The following is a 21,672-nucleotide window of genomic DNA, read 5'->3' as shown; positions in this document are numbered from 1 at the left end:
AATCCAAATATTTGTATTCTTTTATTGATTCTAATAAAAAGATGTGTCGCTCGTCAAAAAAGTGAAAAAGTATTCTATCAAAATCAAAATATTTTGTATTTTTTTTTTTTGGCTTTTTCTTAGATTTTTTTTTAGAAATCATATATACCAAAGAAATAGCACAAGCAAACAAATATAAACCATACAAATGACCCATAAAACCACCCAATCAACTCGGCAAAACAAAATAATACCAACACAATCAACTAAACAAGGCCAATCGAAACACTACCACAAAACCCACGAGAATAACACAAGTATGCCCTTTTTTAGATTTTTTTTTAAAAAAAGGGGTAAAAATGACAATTTTTTACTTTTTAAATTTTTTGATTAATACAAATCAATTATTTATAAAAATTTGATGCAAAATTAATAATAATAAAAAATTGAATAAAAACAAATAAAAAAATCCCGAAAACGGAGTGGCCTTCTTTTTAAACTGGCCCTGATTTGGGATTTCAATTTTTCAATCCCAAATAGCATCGATCTTTCACTCTTCCGCCGAGCGAAGCAAAGTGAAAAAAATGGCGACGAATTCGTCTAAGCCAGCCGTTCCGAGCGGTGGAAGAGCGGCAAGCAGCAGAGAAGGGTCAGCAAAAGCCATGGTGGCCGAACAAATCTCTCAGGCCGTTCAATCCACCTCCAATCTCCTCCACCTCATGCAAGAATCCTCTCCTTCACAGGCACCTCTCTCTCTCTCTCTCACACACACACGCGCGCGCGCGCGCATACACGCGCACGTTCAGACACACATTGTCTTTACTATGTTATGACTTTTCTGAAATATGGGTTCAATAATATTGTCTGAGGTATGGGTTCAGGTGTTGTAAACACTGTAACGTGATGAACCAAAATTCCCCATGTTCTTTATCAGCACAACAACAATTTAGCATAAGATAATTTCCGTTTGCAAATGGAGTAATACAGCCAAATGGGACGATAATCTATTTGATGGACAACCAAACGATAACAGTACCCACGTGTAATCCCCGATCAATGGAGGTGTTGTTGGGGGTGTATTTAAAAACATACTAGTTTTGGAATTAGGGTTTTCACTTTAGACCATGCCGTGTGGGTGGGGAGATTTCTTCGGCTAACAGGTGGTGCAAAAATTTAGAAATTCCCGGTAAGACCGTCTCCAATGCTGTGCTCAAAGTTTTACTTAGTTTGAGGACAAATCTGAGCAAATGCTTCAGAATGACCGTCTCCGATGGGGAAACCCTGAGGCCTGATCTTAGCATGAACTTGAGTAAAATCTTTGCTAATGGCAAAATTAGTGAAGTCAAAGACTCAAAGCCATAAAGTTATGGGTAAAGAAAAAAGACAACTTAATTTAGTTGAATGAATAAGTAATACTCATTTTGGCTTTGATATGAATTAAGGGAGTGGGGAGTGATTTGGGTTCAAATATGAGTTTGGAACAAAGATTTGAGTAAGGGCTGGAGATGCCCCAAGGGGAACATACGAATTAAACACTGAAGTTAAATGGTACTGTATGAGTTGACTCGTCTAAATTTTGTAACATTGTTTGGAGTACTCTAAACTCTGAAGTTCCATGCAACGATAAGATTTGCTTTTTCATGTAATGTCTATTAGTATACGTATATTTATTAGTATTCTATCTAAAAAAGTGAATACTTGTTTTCCCAAAGTATAGTTTCCATCAGTCTAGGTACCTACTTTGTTGCAAACTGCGGACTCTCGCCTGTAGATTCCTTCTCATGAACAAGAATACACGAGGACATCCTTTATAAGATTGTTATGCTTTACCGTAATTATATTTTAGTTTTGCTGTTATTCCTTATGTTTTCTTTGCCACTGTGGTTTACTGTCCACAATAATTCATATCAGGTGTCTTGTTTACAGGTCCACTTAGCAAAGCTTCCTAGAAACCTATTGGCTAAAACCTCTACTATTAAGAACACTGAGCAGGTACATAGTTCTTCTGAACACTGAGCAGCTACATAGTTCTTCTGAAGGATTCCCTTCTGAGTCTTTGTTCCTATCTTATTCGATGCAGATATTAGAGCAGATGCCCCATGTAATTTCATCTTTGGATGCACATTTGGACAATGGATTACAAAGGTTGCTTCCTGCATTCTTCTGTCATATTATATTGAGTCCCCTAAATAGATATTCCTGAAACCACTCTCATTTTAGAATAAGGCTTCTAATTTGCATTCATCCGGAAAGGAAGGTGGAAAAAAAGGACAATGCAGCCTTCTAGTTTTGAGTTGCATTTTGGCTGACTCTACCTCCACTCATTATAGTTTGTCCTTACTAGTTGTATGGCACTGTGAAGCAATGTAATTTGTTTGTACCAGCACATCTTTGGCAATACCTATGCGGATAGAGACTGAACATGGAGATAATTAGGCCCGGAATGAGTTTAAGTTTGCAAAAGATGCTTATAAAATTTCATGCATCACAATCTACTTCAGGGCTATGTCACTAGAATGGTTGATCAGGTTTTGAAAAGTTTCACTTTAATATGCTCTGGTTAGAAAACAGAGAACAGTTGGAGAGAACATCCAATTCTATTCTGCTAGTTTTTTTTTTTTTTTTATCCAAACCTTCATTCTAGTCTTGTTTTCCAAGGGGAAAATATTATGGAGGGGATTGAATTTTGGAGTTAAAAAGGAATAAATAATTTTGGTTGCTGAGAAATTGAGACAATAGACCCATTTGAGAAGTTTATATTGGCTTCTCACAGGTATTTGTGATAGATTCTTCATTTTGGTGATAATGTTTGATGATTGGGCTGTTAGATTCTCTCTGTTTTTACTGACTTCTGTTTTTAGTGACGGGTCCTCTCCACATTTAGAATTGACTGCTTTCACCTACTCCTGGATATGCAGAAAGATAGGTGGTATTGATCTTAGTTGTCCTTCAACTGAATGTGATGTTCTGTTGTGTTGTGTTGCGCGAGGCACCATTAGTGACGGGTCCTCACCACATTTAGAATTGACTGCTTTCACCGACTCCTGGATATGCGGAAAGATAGGTGGTATTGATCTTTGTTGTTCTTCAACTGAATGTGATGTTCTGTTGTGTTGCGCGAGGCACCTTTGAAACACATGCAGCAGTGGCGTTGTGTCTTGATTTGAGGAGTTGCTGCATTCCATGCCTTCAACTGTAAATTTTCACCCAAATGTCCCATAAACACCTGAACTGTACTTTATTTTGATTAAACACTTGTAGTATACAAAACCCCCTAATTTAGACCCTTGTTGTCATGTTGCGTCCATTTTGTGAAGAAATGTGGTGCATGGCCACATTTTGCCGTTAAGTGCCCCATTGGAACAGAACACTGAGACCCAACAATTGCAGCAAATCAAATCCCCTCATCCTGTCCCCTTACATCACCTTTACGGCACATGGGAGGCTCCACCCAGTTGAACTCTGTGCACTCGGAGTTGGAACAACTAGCAAACCTTCGACCAGGATTTGCATCAGTCCATGAAGTGCAAATTATTCGTTGATTGTTGCAAAGAATGCAGAGGTTGTCATTAACGGTGGTTGCAGTGCTCTTCATTGTCTGTTCAAGAAGGGAGGAGGTGGTCTGGGGTTGAAGGGATATAGATTACAGAGTAATTCTAGAGTGAGGGAGAAGGGGAACAAGGGGTATGCAGTCTTATAGTGTGAGAAATGGAGGGAAATAAATTACGTCAGGTCATTTTCCCTCCAAAACGTGAAGTAAAGGGAGAAAGGGAGGGGTTTTGATTCTTTGCAACCTTTGGGCTGTTGTCAAAGCCTCTACTGGTAGGTCGACCAAGGCTCGACAAAACTCCCCTTCCTGAACTGGGAGGTCTTCGACGGGGTATTGGTTGTGCTGGGCATATTGCTCCACAAGTTCACCATCTAAATTTCTAGTCAACTAAAATTTTAATGGTGCCCGTTTGGACGGGTGTCTGACATGGTGTCTAAGAATGGCCAAAGAGCTTTGGTAATTTGACATGACATGCCTTCTTTGAAGTGTCTGACACGGTGACATGGTGTCTGACACGGTGACATGGTGTCTGATGTTAAGGGGAAACCGAATTTTATCCTCACTAACTGATTGTCTATATCTTTCTGTAGGCGCTTTGTATTTGAGATATGTATTGGCTAACAAGGGATTTGATTCTTGCAGCGTTCCTCATCTCAAAACAGTAACTCAACTACTTGCTAATATGGAAAGCTGCCAGCTTAAGTCTTTGTCCAAAGCTCCATCCTCACAAGAGGTATTTATTGCTTTGACTTCATCTTTTTTTTAGCCTAGTGCATATTGAAAGTGAGCATGGTAGTTGTTTTGTTGTGCATTACCATTTAAGAGCCACATAGCTGCTAATATGGAGTCTTCGCTTCTGATGTAAAAAGACAAGTACACTCGAAAACTAAATTACAAATAAATTTGAACAGTCAGGGCTCATTTGTTGAGTATTGGACTGGACACGTATTTGGTGTTTGGTTAAGACTTTTACAGCCCAAACTAAAAATGCATGGCATAGAAATTAGACGAATTGTTGTAGGTACAGTACCGGGAACGTGGTAATTATCATTCCTATCGCTAGTAACGTAATTGGATTAAAAATCGTATGGAATTTTGTATCCTATGTGATTATAGTGTCATTGTTAGTCACGTCAAACAACAGGCCCTCTGGGTAGAAATGTGCTAAACTTAATTAGGTGTCGCAATATGTGGAGATGCTTGTAGGAAAGTCTTATTTTTAATGTTTAAGATAATATTTCGTCAAGGTTTTATGGGGCATTCGGTGGCAAGACCTTATTTGAGAAAGAACTTATGAGAAAGAACAAAAATAATGATGCCTCCAATTCAAAATATTCACTGAATACCCTTCTTGCCAAATCAAAGATCATGTTTAATCTTTCCAAATTCACATGATAAATACTCAATCAAAAACATTTCATCTCAATATCTTACTTAAACTTCAACATTTTCATGTGATGTTAAAAATACTTAAATTTATTCCATTTTGCGTAGAATTTTTTTTACGATATGATGCGATGCCTCGCCACAAGATATGGCCCAAAGTCAAATATTCACTTGCCAAAGAGCAAATGTGCCAACCACTCTTGAGTTTTTGTCAATTGCCGTCTTAGTGAAGCTCTTAGAATGCAAAAAAATTTCAGGTTAATTATCCTGTTTAAGTATGTAATTGTCCTACATACATCCATATGTGTTAAGTTATGGATGTAGTGTGTAATTAGTTTATCATTGATCTCTTATGTAAATAGATTTGCAGATAAGGGTCTTAGTGTGTTTACTTCTTTACTCTTGTATAACTTCAACGTAATGAGAAAAGTAACCCTAATTTTTAGGTCTCAATTCTATCGTCTAATTTTACATGGTATCATAGCTTTAGTTGGGCCTTTCCATGGTGGACCGTTGTCCAGTTGCCATGCTTTGTGGGCCAGGAAGGTGTGTTAGATTGTGTCCCACATCGCTTGAATATGGCCCCTCTATTTTGGTTATAAGATACAGCCTTTCCTACTCGATTCAAGTCTGTTCCAACCATTTCGGTGCTCTTTTCAAGTGCCCTTTTACTGTTTCGGCAGTCGCAATCTATTTTGGAGTACTCATATTTGCATTTTTGGCTTGATTTCAGTTGGGTTACACTTATTTGCAGCATTTGGTGTTGATTTTGATTTTGCATTTTTTTTAGTGCTGACTTGACTAGGTATTTGTTATTTGGGATTTCTGCTCTTCTGTTGATATGTCTGGGAATCCAAAAAATGCTTCTGCTGATAAAAAGGACGGGTTGAGTTGAGCAGGGACTCTGGATAATTTTTCTTTGGATATTTGCCATATTAAGTTGGATGGTACAAACTATTTGATTTGGTTTCGCACTTTTACTTTGGTTATTGAGGCAGAGGGATGTCAGAGTTTATGACTTCGTACATTGGATCAACATCATCGATCTGTTGCTGTGTATTATGCTGACTTGAGTGGAGCATGGCAGGAATTTGATTATTATTAGGAATTTCAGGCCGTTTGTTCTGTTGATGCTGCTAATTGGCTAAAGAGGTTGGAGAAAGAGCGTGTTTATGACTTTCTTGCTGGCCTTGATATAGACTATGATCAGATTAGAGTGCAGATGTTGGGTCATGTTCTATTTTCGTCTTTGGGAAAGGCCTATGCCATTGTTAGGCAGGAAGAGAGTAGGAGGGGTGTTATGTTGCATACTCTTACTTCTGATCGTTCTGCCTTGGTTGCCATTCCTCAGGGTCAGTTTGGTTCTAGTGGTGGACTCGTTCCTCCACAGAGTGATAAGTCACAGTTTGGTACTAGCAGCGGGCCTATTGATCGTGAGTCACTCTGGTGTGATTATTGCAACAACACCGGCCATACTAGGAATTTTTGTTGGAAGTTACTTGGTCATCCCTCTCGTGGGTGAAGGGGTGGAAGCAGTGGTCGTAGTCGTGGTCCTGTGTGTTTTCAGGCCCAGACCCATGTTTTGGAATCTACAGTTGCCACCTTGCCTGTTCTAGGCTCAGGTGTCATTTGATCATCTTGGTGGTTTTTCTCAGGGGGAGATGCAAGCTCTTAGGCGCCTAATGGCTCGGGATGATTCTCCATCTACTATAGCTCCCACTTCCACAGCAGCCTCCACTTCATCTTATTTTGCGAACACAGGTATCCTAGCTAATGTATTTACTGCCTCTTCTGCTATTCCTTGGATTATAGATTCGGATGCTTCAGATCATATGACATGTTGTTCCTCTGTGTTTGATTTTTACTCTACTTGTTCTGGTAAGGATAATGTCAGAATAGCAGATGGGTCATTCTTTGCTATTTTAGGGAAAGATTCTGTTCGTTATTCTCCCTCTATTTCCTTCTCTTCAGTTCCACATATTCCAAACTTTGCCTCTAACCTTCTGTTCGTTAGTAGTCTTACTCGTTCTGCAAATTGTTTCGTGACTTTTTTTCCTACTCATTGTGTTTTTCAGGAATTGGATACGGGGAACGTGATTGACAGTGGTAAAGTACATGGTGGCCTCTATTTTTTGGAGTCTGCACCTCTTCCACCTATGTCATGTGGTCAAGCTCTGCAAGCAGATACACATTCAGCTCTTTCTATGTTACATTAATGGCACCGTAGATTGGGTCATCCATTTTTTGGGATTTTAGAGAAAACTTTTTCCTAATTTAATTAAGCATTATTTTCAGAGTTAGTTTTTTTGTGAAGCTTGGGAAACATGAACGTTCTTTTTATGCACCTATAATAAATAGAGTGCTTCTCCTTTTATGGTTATCCATTCTGATGTTTGGGGTCCGTCCCCTATTACCTCTCGTAAAGATTTGCTGTGGTTTGTCACTTTTATTGACTCGTGTTACTTGGGTTTATTTACTTAAGTCAAAAAGTGAAGTCTTTTCTTGTTGCGAACATCAAATTTCTTCGTAGTGACAATGACACTGAGTATATAGATAGAAATTTAAGGACATTTCTGAATGACAATGGTATTCTTTTTCACATGATTTGTGATGACACTCCACAACAAAATTGAGTTGCTGAACGTAAAAATCGTCATCTTACTGAGGTAGCTCACTCTCTTTTGCTCACCATGAATGTTCTCAAATTTTTTTGAGGAGAAGCAATTTTGATTGCTACTTATCTTATCTGTATTCCATCCGGTGTTTTCCATTTCAAAACTCCTATTGAGTGTCTCCCTAGCAGTTGTTGTGTCACAACTCTTCCCCTGAGAGTTTTTGGTTGTATGTGTTTTGTTCAGTCTCCTCACCCCTTTGGTGGCAAGTTAGGTCATAAAACCCATAAATGTATTTTTATTGGGTATTCTCCTACTCAGAAGAGCTATAAATATTATGATCCTCGCTCTAGAAAGTTTCTTGTCTCCATGGATGTCACTTTTTAGGAAACAGAGTCTATTTACTCTCCGCCCACTCCATCTCTTCAGGGAGAGCGCAGGAAGAGACGCTTACCTTTTTTATAATAATGGTGAGGGGGAGAAGGAAAAATCTAGAGATGAACCAATATCTGCCGAAAGAGCAACACATGACATTGGTGGTGACATTGAGGAACTACCACAACGGCTGCGAGGGGCTAACTTAAAGACCTACACTAAACGAAAAAAACGAAAAGTCCTCTTGTGTGATGCCACCTTGTCAATCACCATCACCAGCTCCAGTTCTGGTCTCCTAGTTTCTTCAGCTGACTCATCTGGTAATGTTTCCTCTCCCATTGAACCTCCCTTTATTGATTTTGATGATCTTCTTGTTGCTCTTCAGAAAGGTGTTAGGTCATGTCCTCAACATCTCATATCCCAATTTGTCTCTTATGATTGTTTATCTCCTTTGTACCATGCCTTTGTTTCGTCTCTTTCTTCTATATCTATTTCACAGAATTGGCAGGATGCATTTATGATACCTAAGTAGAAATGAGCTATGATAAAGGAGATGACAGCTTTGAAAAAGAATGATACTTGGGTGCTAGTATCACTTCTAGGAGGGAAGAAATCAGTGGAATGCAAGTGGGTTTTCACTATTGAGCAGAATGCTGATGGTACAATTGGGAGATATAAGGCGAGACTTGTTGCCAAGGGTTTCACTCAAACCTATGGTATTAACTACAAGGAGACGTTTGGTAGTGAAGATGAACTTTGTGCGAGCTATACTTTTGTGTTACCAATTTAAATTGGCCTCTTCAACAGTTTAATGTGCAAAATGCATTCATTCATGGTGAGTTAGAGCAGGAGGTATATGAATATACCTCCATGTTTTTCTTCCTTTGAGACCGAGGGAAAGGCGTATAGATTGAAGAAGGCTCTTTATGGGTTGAAGCGCTTGGTTTAACAGATTTTCAAAGGCTATGTTGAGATTTGAATATAAACAAAGCCATGCAGATCATACTATGTTCCTTAAGGGAGGTGTTGTTCATACCATGTTAAGTCTAGTCTGGCTCAAGAATTCGAGATTAAGGATTTGGGATATCACTAAGATACTTTCTTGGAATGGAAGTGGCAAGGTCTGATAGAGGTATTTTTATCTCCCAACGGAAGTATATACTTGATCTTTTGGAAGAAACATGTATGTTGGGTTGTAGACCTGCAAATTCTCCTATTGAGGCGAATCATCATCTTCATGGAGATATGAGGGAGCGCACTGATAAAGAGCGATATCAGCGACTTGTGGGTCAACTGATATACTTAGCTCACACTCGACCGAATGTTACTTATGCAGTGGGTGTTGTTAGTTAGTTTATGTGCATGACCCTCGTACTTCACATTTGGAAGCAGTTTATTGTATCTTGAGGTATCTCAAATCAGCTCCAAGGAAAAAAATTATGTTCTCTAATCATGGTCACATGCAGTTTGAGGCGTTTACTGATGTAGATTGGGCTGGTTCGGTGGATGATAGACGCTCTACTTTTAGCTACTGTACTTTCCTTGGGGAAAATTTGGTTACTTGGTGAAGTACGAAGTAATCAGTGGTCTCACCAGGTCTAGTGCAGAAGCTAAGTATAGAGCTATGATGCATGGTGTTTGTGAGCTCTTGTGGTTCCAAATTTTGTTACGTGATTTGGGAATGTCTGATAGTGGTCCTATGAAACTCTACTGTGACAATAAAGCTGTCATAAACATTGCTCATAATCCTGTTCAACATGACAGAACGAAGCATATAGAGATTGACAGACACTTCATCAAGGAGAAGCTGAGTGAGGGTTTAATATGTATGCCTTTTGTGAGATCTGAAGATCAATTAGCTGACATATTCACAAAGGGCTTGGTAGGAAGAGTTTCCACCCTATTGTGTTCAAGTTGGGCTTGATAGAGATCTTCACACCAACTTGAGAGGGAGTGTTAAGTTATGGGTGCAGTGTGTAATTAGTTTATAATTGATCTCTTACGTAAATAGATTAGCAAATAAGGGTCTTAGTGTAATTGCTTCTTTACTCTTGTATAACTTCAACGTAATGACCCAAAACGAGCCCAAAACTGTTCTGTACTCAGGGCATGTACTGGATTATCTGTACCAATAGCATCTCTCAATTTTTAGGTCTCAATTCTATCGTCTAATTTTACAATATGTAAGCCATGCTAATTGATAACATGGGTAGTATTGTCCACCTCGTAATTATTGCAATCCAATTGTAAGTCTACATCGTAGATAGCATTTACTGCATTTGAACAAGTCAAAAAAAAATTCTACTCTCTTTTCTCTTATCACTTTTTGAACCTTTTCCCTTGTGTCTTTTATGATTTTTTTCACTAAAGTATAGGAAGTTAATCTCATTAGGTACCTATGAAGCACATAATCCACTAATTCTTGAATCGATAGCTCTAGAGTGTTAACTTCGTCTACAAAGTATGTGCCAACACAATAATCTACAGATGCCACCATGGAGCAACAACACCGCACACCATGTTTCACTTGATTGATTACAAGAGTCATGATATTTTTCCTTGTTGACACGTCAAGAGATGAAGTTAAGGCCGTGCTACCTATCCAATCAAAGGAAGAAGAAACGAAAACAAACGAGGTGCTAATTTTAGAAATCCGAAGTTAATATGCATACATAAATACGCAAATGTAGTCAAATGTGAGTGAATGTACAATAAGATACTTGTGCACAAATGTGTAAAAATACAGAGAGAGAGAATGGTTTACGGGATCAAAGATCTTGGTGGTGGAAGGGGAGAGAACTATTGACGATTTTGATGGCATTTGGGAAGTATTGAGTCATTTGATTTTGAAGTTCGTGTAGGTGATTAAAACCTTGCAAGCAGGAAATCAATCGGAGCTTTTTCTGGTTGCAAGGTCTCAATGACTCAATGGACTTCGAACTTAAAGTCCAACCACTCTTCAAGTACCGTCAATGTTTCTCTCACCCTTTGATCAACAAACTCTCTGATCTGGGAAAGTTTTATGCACAAATATATATGCACGAGTATCTTATTGCACATGCATACATACATAAAAGCTTCCATACTTGTATGTTGGTATGACTTGTGTGTGTGTATAACCTTCTAGTTTCCATGTTCTCAATAAAATGGAACATTAGTCTTGATGTCGCTCCATGGTGCCGACCCTAGGTGTTTGTACTGCAACATACTCTTTTAGCAGGGAACCCTCCATAGTAATCGGACAATAACTGATAAATTATGTGTGCCTCAAAGGTACCCTAATAAGAAATTTTTTTTTTGAGGGAGGGCAAGAGGGTAATTTCATCTACCAAACTCCCCTAGGCAATTGCTGACTTGGGTGAGGTAGAGTGAACCCTTCTACTTAATTTTAGTGAATGAACTTCAACATTTAGCTGTGTTCCACCAAAATACACGAACCATTTTGGGGATGAACTAATGACAAACAGGCCTTTAGTGGACAACTGACCCAATCCCAAGCAAATGTAAGTAAGACTATTTGACTAGCAGTGTTTCACTGAAATACGCAACTCTTTGGAGTTGGAATGACGATAAATTTGCCTTCAAAGGACACTGACATTCTACACTAACCAATTCAAGCCACCATATAAGAGTAGCTTTTATTTTTTAGTAGAAATCTTAATTTCTTTTACATCAGAGTTCAAATATTAATATTTGTTGGCTCTTAATATCGATAATGTGCAACAGAACAGACATCATTGCTATGGAAACAAAGAGTTCTTTTCTTTCTTATGTCTAGTATGTTAGTTTTGTTTGCGTAACCCCATTTTCAATTGCGATATGCTTGCCAAGGAACCGAAACTAGAAGACCAACCATCAGAGGCAGGCTAAACAAGTCTACTCTTTTTGCTTAATGCCTAGAAGCAGGTGGTTAAGACTGTATATGGACTTGAGGCTGGTCTTGTATTTCATGCTTCGATGACGAAGTAGAGGCTCTGCGTCTTGTGTTGCTGTACTGATGTTTTTTTTTGTTTTTTGTACTGATGTTAATGAGAGTATTTGTTAACATTTGACCAAGAAATTGCCCAGTTGTTGGTTCTTCAAGGAATTTTCTCTGCAGTTGCGTTGTTTGGGCTTAATGATGGTTCTCCTTTTGTTCTTGAAGGATCTCAGTAGCCGTACATTTTAAGCATCTGTTCTGACTTCCAAGTTCGTGGCAATGAAGTGTCTTTAAGGCTGCGGCCGGATCTTGGATTTATAGAGCATGATGGAAGAATCAAAAGAAACAATATGTAGTTTCTTCACTGTGTTGTTTTCTTATCTTTTTCAGTTTTCTTCCCCTACAAACAGTCCCTCCACAAATCCATGATCCAAATGCAGCCTTAGGACGCCTCAACTGTTTCGGTAATTTGGTGTACCAATAAAGACACCTTGAATTTACCGCAAGAAAGATGTTTGTTATGAATATGGAGTGAGTGTTTTGATAATGGATACCTAGGTGCTACTGGAGTAATTGTACACTTAGCCATGACCCCAAATGAATGTGTGGTCGTGAAGAAGTTGGGGTATCACGTGGTGGTTTCTCGTGAACATGTATGATTTTTCTTTACTAGAGCCACCACATTTAATCTTTCACGCTTGTCTTCCCCGGTAAAGCACTCATGTTGACTTCTAGGTCATTCGTTTGATTTTTCTTCCTTCTGCCTGTAAGAAAATACTAGGATATATATGACTGTTCCCCTATTTCAAACCTAGAGATGGACAACCTGGAAGGTCACGTCAGTTTTAATTTGTGGTTTTGAGTTCAATGGTAGTTGAAGACTCAAAATATATGTACTGATCATTTTGTTCTCCAAACATATTTGAAGTTTTGAATCACCTTTCACCACTGAGAAATTGGGCTATTTCTTCGTCTCATTATGATTATTCTACATTTCTCTTCTAAACTAGGGCTAATAGAACTTCCATACCAAATCTCTCTCTCTCTCTCTCTCTCTCTCTCTCTCTCTCTCTCTCTCTCTCTCTCTCTCTCTCTTTTGGCGTTTTCCCTTTCTTTCCTTTTGAGGATTATCATCTTGCTTAATTGTTGGGATTATACCAATGGGTAAATGAGGATGTTCTTGCCATCTTTAGAAAGCAACCTCATCTTCTACAATTTGTTTTTATCACTCAAGTTGTGTAGATCAGCTTACAAGCATTTCGACTAATTCTTGAAGGACAAACCTTACCATTTGCTAAGCAAATAAACCAGTAGTCTAAGCAAATAAACCAGTAGTTTGCTGGCAAACCCCACCGTTTAGTAATTCTTGTGCGTAAGTTGATTCAGAAACTCTAACTTGTTCAAAAGATTTAATGGCAAATGTAGTTGCCTAGGTTATGTGCCTCTCAAGTAAGAGGTTTTCTGTTTGTATAAGCTACGAAACTGTTGTCTCTTGTTGGAGATATCAGAAAAGCTTGCCATTCTGCTAATGTTTTTGTTTGACCCTTTTTAATACGTCTCAAGACTCGGGGCTCTTTTGACTACCCATATTTGAACCAAATAAGCAAGTAATATGGCGTGACAGAATATGTAAATAAACAAGTCTAACGAGTTTTATGTTACCAGAAACGCGGATCGTTTCAGAGAACGTGATACACCACGTGTAAATTATGGTACGTAAGATTATCCAGACAAGAATAAACTTGAGATTGGGATGCTTATCCCAAAAAAAAAAAAGTGAGATTGGGATGCTTATAAAAAATAAAAAATAAAAAAACCTTTAGATCGGGATGGATTTGGAAAATAAATTACCGAGATTCCCCCGTAAGTCGATCAACAAGAGAGAAATTGGGACAGGGAGTATTTTTTGCTAGTAGAAGGGAAAAAAAAAAAAACTAGACTTTTGCGATTCCATGGCAACAAGGAATTCTGCACGGCGGTGGCGGCGGTGTCTAATCAGCCGCTTATTTCTCTTGTCGCTCTTAACTTTGTCTCTGCCACCCCGGCACCACCGGATTATTACTCCCCTCGATCGGCTCCACCAAAAGCCGTTTCTGGGCAAAATACCCATTCAGACATGATGATAGTGTATCTTTTTCGGGGAAAAAAGCCACTCTCTCTCTTACTCCACCGCTGCAAAATCATCACCTCCTCAGGGAGCATCAGTTCAAGCTAGTAGCAGATGTCAGGATGTAATTGAGCAAGGTAAATGCGAGGAACTCGACAACTACAGTAACGACTTGACAGAACTCGCTAAGCGTGGAAAACTGAATCCCGTTTTAGGTCGGGAAGATGAAATCGAGCGATGCATTCAGATATTGTCCCGTGAAACAAAGAACAACCCTATTATTATCGGTGAACCTGGGAAGGCAAGAACTGACGTTGTCGAGGGGTTATCTCAAGGAATGGTGTATGGGGATGTTTCTGAGATACTGGTCCATCAAAAGTTGATCTCGCTAGATACAGGTTCGCCGCTAGCCGGCACCCCAAGTCTAGACAACACTTTGTACAAAGGCTAGAAGCTGCTGTCTTGAAGGATATCACAGCTTCTAATAATGATCAGAAGATCATTATATTTAGCGACGAGATACATACCCTGATTGGTGCAGGGGGACACCACGCAGATGCGGATGTTGGAATTTTTTTTGAATTCAATGCTTGGCTGTGGAGGTCTTCGAATTTTAGGAGCGCACAACCAATTGGAGCGGGTATAACAAGTACATTCAGGACCTTGATCTCGAATGTAGATTTCAGAAACTACTAGGTGAGCATCGAGAAGGGGTATGTATGGCTTGCACATTATATCTTTGAATTTATTAGATGTGATTTAGTATGATTTTTTCAAAAATCTTGTCATGTCTTATTACTGATGATGTTTTATCAGCCCCTTTTCTTGTAACTAGTGTTTTGGCACGTGCGTTGCATGTGGCATGTTTTTTTTTTTTCCAGTCTTTGGCATTCTCATTTACTTTGGAGCTAGGTGTCTCAACAAGATCGGAGTCGTCAATATTAAGATTTAGTAATGACATTGTTAGTAAGACCACATTCAATGACCATCTTTGTGAAATCAAATTTGTGGTTCTTGAGCTGGTCTTCCTGATAGCATTATTAAAGGTTTTTGGCCGGCTGTACAATGGTTACCTGCATGGGGCAATAAAACATACTTACATAAGCCCATTTTATGAAAGAAAACAAATTAAAGGTGTGCAATTAGCAATATAAGTTTGCATTGTACCTCAATTGTGGACCTATATAGGTATTTTTATTTTATGAGTGTGTTTAAGTTTGCATTGTACCTCAATTGTAGACCTATGTTATTCCCAGCATTAGACTTGTAATTGTGCAGAGGCAGATATATAGAGCCTATGTTATTCCCAGCATTAGACTTGTAATTGTGCAGAAGCAGATATATAGATGAATATACATACAAAGATAAGGAGTTTAAAATCTATTATCGGATCAGCACAATGATATTTTCTATCTTTTCCCGCGGAAGGGGGGGAAAAATTCTCGTAATTGTCGTCCCAAACGGCCGACCTTCATGAAGATGAAGATTTTTAGTGGTGATAATGGTGTGTTCTTTCTTTGGGATGCTGCTGCCGGTTCTGAGTTTACATAGAGTAGACAAGGTGTCAAAGCACCGATCTACTCCAACAACACAAGAAGAAAACAATGTAGTGAATCAGAAAACTTCATCTACAGTTCTATTGGTGTCTGCACCTGGTTCAAAACCATAGCAACCTCAACATAATCATCCTTGCATTAAAATCGTTTCGTCGGCGTCTCCAAAAAAAAAAAAAATCCCCTTTCCGCTGGGAAACTTGTAACCTCAGTGGTCTCAAGACCTACAATCAATCAATACTCCCCTAACAGTCCTGGTTTGTATATCCGAATTCAGAGCATATATGGCTGCCATATCATGTAAGCCACTCTCTTTCTTATGAGCGCAGGGGGGGGGGGGGGGTGTGGGGGGAAGGAATCACAGTTGCCAAATAGCAAAAGTGTGACAGATTGCATCAACCGTCGAGCACCTACGCACGTTGGATGCCGTTGATTCCTGAGCGGGTCCACTTAGTTTTTTTTTTAGAATTTTTGAACGGCTTGGATCGACCGTCCGGTGGCCAGAGACGGCCTGGCGTGGCCGTCGATATGATATTGGTCGGTACCAATATCATTTCTAGTTGCTATACCCACTTTAACCTCTCTTTTTGTAACTCTTGCCATGTTCCAACTTCCAAGGCAACTCGTTTAACATTGAGGCTTAGATTTTATTTCGGTGATCAAATTTTATTTCCATGCTTTCTTTCTTTTTTATCTTTCATTCAAATATTTGTACTTTTTGCATTGATCTTAATTGGAATAATTTAAATAGATACCAAAAATTAAGATCCTATTTCAGAATATAAAACTTACTATTTTGACTTTTTGCATTTATCTTTCTATTAAAATTTAAAATGAAAAATTCAAATATAAATAAAGAAAACATACTTTATGTAGCAATTAATATGTAGAAGTTCCTATCCTTCCTAGAATTTTTTTTATGTGTTTTCTGATTTTTTCTAGATTCCCATTAGTTTTGGATTAATCATTCATCTCGACGAGAGGAGTGTAAAAAGAAGAAAAAAATGACCAAAAGCAAAAAAAAAGATTATTAAAGAAAGTAAATTTTATTTTGTCGTTAATATTGTCCTATCTGAATCTTTTAAAAACTTTGGTTCACATTTTTATATATTTCCTATTCCTTTCATCAAGATGTATAATTAATTTAAAAAATTAATGATGTCGAAAAGTTAAAAAAACAAATTATAAAGCACCATAACCGGGATTTTGCATTTTAATGATGAATTTTTTATGTAATTCAAACTAAAAGCACAATATAACATTGTTTTTTTTCTTTTTTACTTGTTTCTTTTTATTTTGTATGAATTAATACTAAATGGGCAATCAAGCGTGAGATCGAATTTGGGCACTCCAAATGTCGGGGCGATAGTGATTACTCACTAAAGTTGGAAAACACAACTCAACATGTATGCTGAGCTGTGATTAAAAAAAAAAAAAAAAACATGCATTCTGAGCTGGGAAGATCATTTAAAATGCATGGAAACACCTCACAGCTCTAAAATGCATGGAAACTAGTTAGAGTTAAGAAAATCGCCTGAGATTGATAAGAGGCACGTCTTTCTGTAGGGCCGGTCCTGATGTTTGGGTTGTCCAAGTCCAACTTTAAACTTGATTGCTAGCTTATTATTATTAAGTTATAAGAAATAAAAATACATACAAGTCAAAAAAATAAAATCAATATTATATTGTGCTTTTAGTTTGAATTACATCAAAAAAATCAAAATCAAAATGTGACCCTGGTTATAATGTTTTATGATTAGCCCGATCCGATTCAAAGAAAACACATTCTCATTGCATGCAAAAATTGGCAGTAAAGTATATTAGTGTAAAAAATAATTGTTGTCACAAATATGTCATCAAAAGAAAATGAAACCAAACCAAACCAAATCAAACTGAGCCTTATGTCCCAATCACTTGAGGTCGGCTACATGAATCATTTTTCTCCATTGAGCTCTGTCAAGGGCCACTTGTTCACACAAATCTATTATACTCATATTTTTGCGCACAACGGTATCTAATGTCAATTTAGATCTACCCCTCCCCATAGCATTGCTACCCAAAGCTATCATATCTGCTATTTTAACTACTGCATCTCCTAGTCTACGGTAAAAATGCCCAAATCACCTTAGCCTACTTCTCCTCTATAGGTGCTACACCTACCATCTTACGAATCGTTTCATTTCTAATCCAGTCTCGTTTAGTCTTACCACACATCCACCTCAATATTCTCATTTCCGCTACACTCATCTTGTTCACCTGTTATTTCTTCATAGGCCAACATTTTGTCCCGTAAAGCATCGCTATTTGGATTCATGTCATAAAGATATATCTGACGGATTTTTTATGTGTTGGCTGTCAGCTACCTAACGCACAACCTCCTCCTTTATCCGGGATATGGACCGGCTAGAAAAGAAAGATAAGGCTCTAGATGTGTCTCTTATTCTCTTGTTCATTTTAGTGACAACATAAAAAGGTGCCAAAAAAGAAGGGACTTTGGATGGTGGGAACAAGTAAAACCCATAACCTTCCTTGTATGGGATCTTAAATGCATGTTGTTGACCAACAAACTAGCTACACCATGTGTGTTATATATTTGTTAAAATATATACATATACATATATATGATATACACCACGGATCCAATGAGGGATCCCTTACCAGTCTACCGTGCGGACCTCCCATTTTTCGAGCAAATTTCGATGATCCGAGCTGCTCAAAGTGTGCAGAACGTGATTTTAAGGGTACGCGCGAGAAATCGGCAAAAAAAATGATCGGGAAGGGCTTGATTTGACCAGTTTTTTACTGAACCGTGTACAATAAAAACTGCTCCGATCAAGCCCTTTCCGGTCATTTTTTTTGCTGATTTCTCGCGTGTACCCTTAAAATCACATTCTGATCACTTTGAGCGGCTCGGATCATCGAAATTTGATCAGGAAAGCGAGGTCCGCACGGTAAAACCGTGCGGGATCCCTGACTGGATAAGGACTGTATATTATATATATATATATATATATATATATATATATATATATATATGTATATACAGAACCCTTCTGTTGTGGACGCCCACAGATTTCTTCAATGTGGACTTCGCCCGTGAGCCGTTGGATCTCATCCAACGGCTGGGATTTTAAAATCAAACTCGCGGGTAAAATGGGGACATGGGTCAGGTAAAATTGGTATCGGGTCAAACCAGTTCCCACACGCAGATCCTTTTTCTTTCCAGCTTCCAGTGGAAGCTTTGCTTCAAACGGAGAGAGAGAAAAGGGCAATTTTGAGACGGCCACCGACAAACCGAACATGACGAAGAACAAATTGACTGCAAAAACCACGAAGTTATCTCTCTCTCTCTCTCTCTCTCTCTCTCGATTTTCCCCTAGACAAGCATAAACCCTGACTCGATTTTTTTCTTGACCCGTAATGCAAGAGACACAAAGTTATCTCTCGATCATGTGAAGGCGAACACGAAAGACCACCAGATTAGGGCTCCATTTCAGGGTATCTTACTCTCTCTTTTTGGATCTTTTTTTTTCTCTCGAGAAAATGGGTATTTTAGAAGTCTGTTAAATTTTTTTTTTCGAGTTACAGTTCCAGATGAATTTGTAGAAGGTTGGATGGAAATTTTTACTGCTAAAAATTTGTATTGCTGAAAATATTACTTACATCTGGGGATACTATGTGAATGATAGAAGAGCATCAAATTTGGAATAGAGGCCTTCAAAAATTCCATTAGTTCATAAATTTTTGGTTTCAATGAGTGAAACACCACCAACAGTTCTGCACGTTTATTTTTATTCTTTGTTTGGTCTGATGGAAATTGGATGAGAGTGGGTGATACCCATATATTTTTAGCTGTTGAAGTTAAGGGTTTTTTTTTGAAGTTAGGGGTTTTTTTTCTAGAATTTAAATTCTGTGGATTTGACTATTTTCTCAAAGGACCATATATTTTGTCTCTTGGTTTTTAGAATGCAATGTTCGGAAAATTTGGAAGAAATGGACGTAGTCTCACCATTACCATCTCAAACGTGTCAATCATCTGCCAATTCTTCCCAAATATCTTACATTTCTCAAGTTAAGAATGACGTGATACCGAAAATTAATCAAGAGTTTGTCACTTTAGACGCAGTTCATAATTTTTACAACAATTATGGTAAAGAGTCAGGAATTGGTACGCGAGAACATTCTAGCAGGAAGAATGTGGATAAAGAAGTCGTTAGGAAAGAGTATGTTTGCTGCAAACAAGGTCACTCGGTGCCCAAAAAACCTGTAGAAAATAGTGGATCTTCTAAACGACATCGGGGGATAATTAGAGAGGGTTGTGGTGCAAAATTGGCTATTGTGAGAGCCAAGTCAGGTGACAAGTATGTTGTCTCCCAATTTGTTGAGGCACATAACCACGCTCTTGCGTCTCCAAGGAGGACGCATTTGTTGCGATCTCATTGTAAAGTGTCAGCTGCCAAAAGAGCTTTGGCAGAACAACTATTACAAGCAAATGTCCCAACTTGCCAACAAATGAGTATTTTCGAGGTGCAATCCGGAGGTCTGAAAAATGTTGGGTTCGGACTGCAACATCTCTATTATACTGAAAGGGATATAAAGAATGCGTTACTAGGGCAGGACGCCAATATGTTGTATGAGTATTTCCAAATTCAACAACAAAAGAACTCAGGGTTTATGTTTACAATGGAGAAAGACGATGAAAAGAGGTTGACTCATTGTTTTTGGGCGGATGCCACGGCTAGAAAGTCGTACCAATATTTTGGGGATGTTGTGGTTTTTGATACAAAGTACAAAACAAACCGATACTGTATGATCTTTGCACGTATACTAGGGGTTAATCACCACAGGTAGACTACGCTATTTGGGTGTGGGCCTTTAAGTGATGAATCGAGTGATTCTTTTGAGTGGCTATTCAAAGAATGGTTGAAAGCAATGCCAGGAGGCCCGCCCAAAATGATCATAACTGATCAGGATCCGACAATGACAAAGGCATTTGCTAATATTCTTCCAAATACGCACCACAGATATTGCATTTGACATATTGTGAGTAAATTTTCTAAAAAAATAAGTGCATTATCTTATAAAGATCATTGTGATGAGTTCAAACAATGCATATGAAATTCTGAGAGCCCTGAAGAATTTGAGGCTAAATGGGTAGATGTTGTACACAAAGCCAACTTATCCTCCAATGAATGGTTGAAAGCCATGTACAAAATCCGTGAGAGATGAATTCCGGCATATATGAAACACATGTTTTCCGCCCACATGACTAGTAGTCAAAGGGCTGAGATTTCTCATTCTTTCTTCAAGAAGTATGTTTCTTTAAATAATTCATTGTACGACTTTGTCATGTGGTTTGCTAGGGCGCTTTCTCACATACGACATAATGAATTGGATTTGGATCATAAAGATCTCAATGAGAAGCCACAATTGATAACATCGTTTTCCATGGAGTCCACAATGAGTGAGTTGTATACATTGGCCATAGTTCAAAAGTTTCAAGATGAACTCTTTCAAATTGGGGCGTACATGGTTAAGATGATACATGAGGATGAACACTATTGTTTCTACACTGTTGAGAGCGCAAAGGTGAGTGGTTCGAGGGTTCATAATCTTTTGGTAAATAAGTCATCAGAACATGTAAGTTGCAATTGTAAGCTGTTTGAATGTGACAGAATTCCATATAACTATTACACGCATGTAGATCAAGAAATGAATGAGTTAGAAATTGCAAATAAATGTGAGCCTAGCACAATGTTAGCAAATAAACCCCAATGAGAATTATACTCGGAGTATTTCTAAAAAAAATGAAGAATTCTATTTGAAGTTGTTTGGCAAGGTCATCAGCAGAGGGATTTAGCCTCTCTTAACAATGAAAAGTGAACTTCCTTGGCAAGGCTACAGATTGTGAGAATAATGTTCCGTAATAGCTCTTTCGCTAGAATGCCTCATATTCGTCTAGTTTCTTTCGAGTCTTCTAAAATTGGGAGAAGGAATCTTTTGTGAACCAACAAATTCACATGATCTAATTAGTTGCAAAAGAGAAAGACTAATGCTCGGCATTTGTTGGCTTACTTCAATAGAATGCAGATTCTTGATCTGCCTCATGAGTTAATTTTGGCGAGATGGACTAAATCCATAAAAATTAAAACAGTTGTAAATGATGTGGGTGGATCTGTCCAACAACTATG

General features: G+C 38.3%; 1 protein-coding gene across 10 annotated transcripts; it reads left to right on the top strand.

The window, feature by feature from the left end:
- The first annotated feature begins 462 nt into the window (after positions 1–462).
- LOC131333705 (tobamovirus multiplication protein 2B) lies at positions 463–12,491 on the top strand. 10 transcript variants are annotated; one of them, XM_058368382.1, is made up of 6 exons: positions 464–722; positions 1,891–1,971; positions 2,060–2,124; positions 4,172–4,262; positions 6,571–6,676; positions 6,991–7,299. In XM_058368382.1, exons 1-6 carry the CDS (start codon positions 564–566, stop codon positions 7,014–7,016), a joined length of 528 nt encoding a protein of 175 aa, XP_058224365.1. In that variant the 5' UTR covers positions 464–563; the 3' UTR covers positions 7,017–7,299. The 10 variants fall into 10 exon arrangements, with proteins under 10 accessions (XP_058224363.1, XP_058224365.1, XP_058224364.1 ...); XM_058368383.1 differs by having other exon boundaries at positions 467–722; positions 1,906–1,971; XM_058368380.1 differs by lacking the exons at positions 6,571–6,676; positions 6,991–7,299 and adding an exon at positions 6,030–6,554 and having other exon boundaries at positions 463–722.
- The last annotated feature ends 9,181 nt before the right edge of the window (positions 12,492–21,672 follow it).

Source organism: Rhododendron vialii, chromosome 7a, assembly GCF_030253575.1.
Source record: "Rhododendron vialii isolate Sample 1 chromosome 7a, ASM3025357v1".
NCBI lineage: Eukaryota > Viridiplantae > Streptophyta > Magnoliopsida > Ericales > Ericaceae > Rhododendron > Rhododendron vialii.
The sequence above is the reverse complement of the archived record's forward strand: the minus strand, read 5'-3'. Positions and strand labels throughout refer to the sequence as shown.